The sequence below is a fragment of the Myotis lucifugus genome, unplaced genomic scaffold, assembly GCF_000147115.1.
Source record: "Myotis lucifugus unplaced genomic scaffold, Myoluc2.0 scaffold_687, whole genome shotgun sequence".
Classification (NCBI taxonomy): domain Eukaryota; kingdom Metazoa; phylum Chordata; class Mammalia; order Chiroptera; family Vespertilionidae; genus Myotis; species Myotis lucifugus.
This window is the reverse complement of record NW_005871735.1, coordinates 309,522-311,673: the sequence shown is the minus strand read 5'-3', so window position 1 is coordinate 311,673 and position 2,152 is coordinate 309,522. Positions and strand designations below refer to the sequence as shown.

At 57.9% G+C, this 2,152-nt stretch overlaps 1 protein-coding gene across 1 annotated transcript in view; it reads left to right on the top strand.

Moving 5' to 3' along the window:
• Positions 1-36: 36 nt before the first annotated feature.
• RING1 (ring finger protein 1) overlaps positions 37-2,152 on the top strand; it is a 3,002-nt gene continuing 886 nt past the window's right edge. The window contains exons 1-4 of the mRNA XM_014447604.2: positions 37-253; positions 354-569; positions 1,288-1,677; positions 1,855-2,128. Coding sequence (XP_014303090.2) covers positions 153-253; positions 354-569; positions 1,288-1,677; positions 1,855-2,128 — 981 coding nt within the window. The 5' untranslated portion in view covers positions 37-152. The remainder of the gene's footprint in view (positions 254-353; positions 570-1,287; positions 1,678-1,854; positions 2,129-2,152) is intronic.

Here is a 2,152-nt window from a genome sequence, read left to right as displayed (position 1 = left end):
CAACTGAAGTTACCTGGACAGGGCAGACCCCTGATTCTAAGCTCTTAACCCCCAACCCACCGCCACCTTTCCCCTCAATTGGTGCCTCCAGGAAGCCATCATGGACGGTTACGGAGATCGCAGTGTCCCCTCGGTCGCTGCATTCGGAACTCATGTGCCCCATCTGCCTGGACATGCTGAAGAACACAATGACCACCAAGGAGTGCCTCCACCGCTTCTGCTCCGACTGCATTGTCACGGCCCTGCGGAGCGGGTAATGGGAGGGACGCGTTGGAGATGGGGTTCCAGGTGCAGAGCTGAGGCCTCCGTGCCCTGGCGACTGAGTGCTCAGGGCCTCCTCTCTCCCGCCCCAGGAACAAGGAGTGCCCTACCTGCCGCAAGAAGCTGGTGTCCAAGCGGTCTTTGCGACCAGACCCCAATTTTGATGCCCTGATCTCGAAGATCTACCCCAGCCGGGAGGAATACGAGGCCCACCAAGACCGGGTGCTCATCCGCCTCAGCCGCCTGCACAACCAGCAGGCGCTGAGCTCCAGCATCGAGGAGGGGCTGCGCATGCAGGCCATGCACAGGTGCGGGGCCAGGAGGGAAGCCGTGGCAGGGCTGCTGGGACAGATCCACGGGACAGACTCCGGGCGCTGACTTGCTGCCCGCCATCTTCTAAACCTAGCGCCCTAAGAGCTAACGGTGGCCCGATTGTCAGGCCTGGAAGTCGTGGATGTAAATTGCAGCTTCTTAGCAATGGGCGCTACTATTCTTAAACGGAGAATAGCTCACCTTCTAACTTTCTATAGGGCAGAATAGTAGAGTGACCTGGAGTGTGAGCTCTGGGACTCACATTGCTGGGAATTAACACACCCCCTAGGCCAGCACTGCTCCGTCTTTAATGTGTATCCAGGTCACCTAAGAGTCCCCTTAGAAATGCAAAACTTGATTCAGTCGGCCTGGAGTTGGCCTGAAATTCTGCATTTCTGCAAGCCTATGCTACAGGTTCTTGGAGCACCCTTTGAAAGGAAGGGACTATATGATTTCAAACAAGTTATTTAACCTCTCTAAGCCTCAGTTTCCTCAGCCAGAAAATAGAGATAATGTAATTACCTGCCTCGTAAGACTTGTATTATGGGAGACGATCAATGCAAAATAGTTAGCAGTGTGCTTGGCGGGTAGTTAGTATTTAATAAATACTAGGTGTCATCGTTAAGATTCCCCTGATCTTTTCAATCTCTGAAGTTTAAAGTCTAGATCTTCTTATCCTTGATGCTTTCTAACCTCAACCGCTTGCTTCTACAGGGCCCAGCGTGTGAGGCGGCCGATGCCTGGGTCAGATCAGACCACCACGATGAGTGGAGGGGAAGGAGAGCCGGGGGAGGGAGAGGGCGATGGGGAGGATGTGAGCTCAGACTCTGCTCCTGACTCTGCCCCAGGCCCTGCCCCCAAGCGACCCCGTGGAGGGGGGGCAGGGGGGAGCAGTATAGGGACAGGGGTAGGAGGCACTGGTGGGGTGGGTGGGGGCGCTGGTTCTGAAGACTCTGGTGACCGGGGAGGGACTCTGGGAGGGGGTACCCTGGGCCCCCCAAGCCCTCCTGGGGCCCCTAGTCCCCCCGAGCCAGGTGGAGAAATTGAGCTCGTGTTCCGGCCCCACCCACTGCTCGTGGAGAAGGGAGAATACTGCCAGACGAGGTGAGGGCCCTGTCTTTCCCCAGCCCACTGAGAACCCAAAGATCATACAGCCTTCCCTCGGCGTGGGCTTTGCCCGACCCAGAAAAACCCTCACCCAGGGGCCCTTTTGGAAAGTCCCTACTTCCCTTCTGCATTCGAGGCTTCCTCTGCCCTAAATGTGCCCCCTTTCCCACCCAGGTATGTGAAGACAACGGGGAACGCCACAGTAGACCATCTCTCCAAGTACTTGGCCCTGCGCATAGCCCTCGAGAGGAGGCAGCAGCAAGAGGCGGGGGAGCCAGGAGGACCTGGAGGGGGTGCCTCTGATGCTGGGGGACCTGATGGGGGTGGTGGGGAGGGTGGGGGCGCTGGCGGAGGTGACAGCCCTGAAGAGCCTGCCTTGCCCAGCCTGGAGGGTGTCAGCGAAAAGCAGTACACCATCTACATCGCCACCGGGGGTGGAGCTTTCACGGTGAGAGCCTTTGAGGGCCCTGGT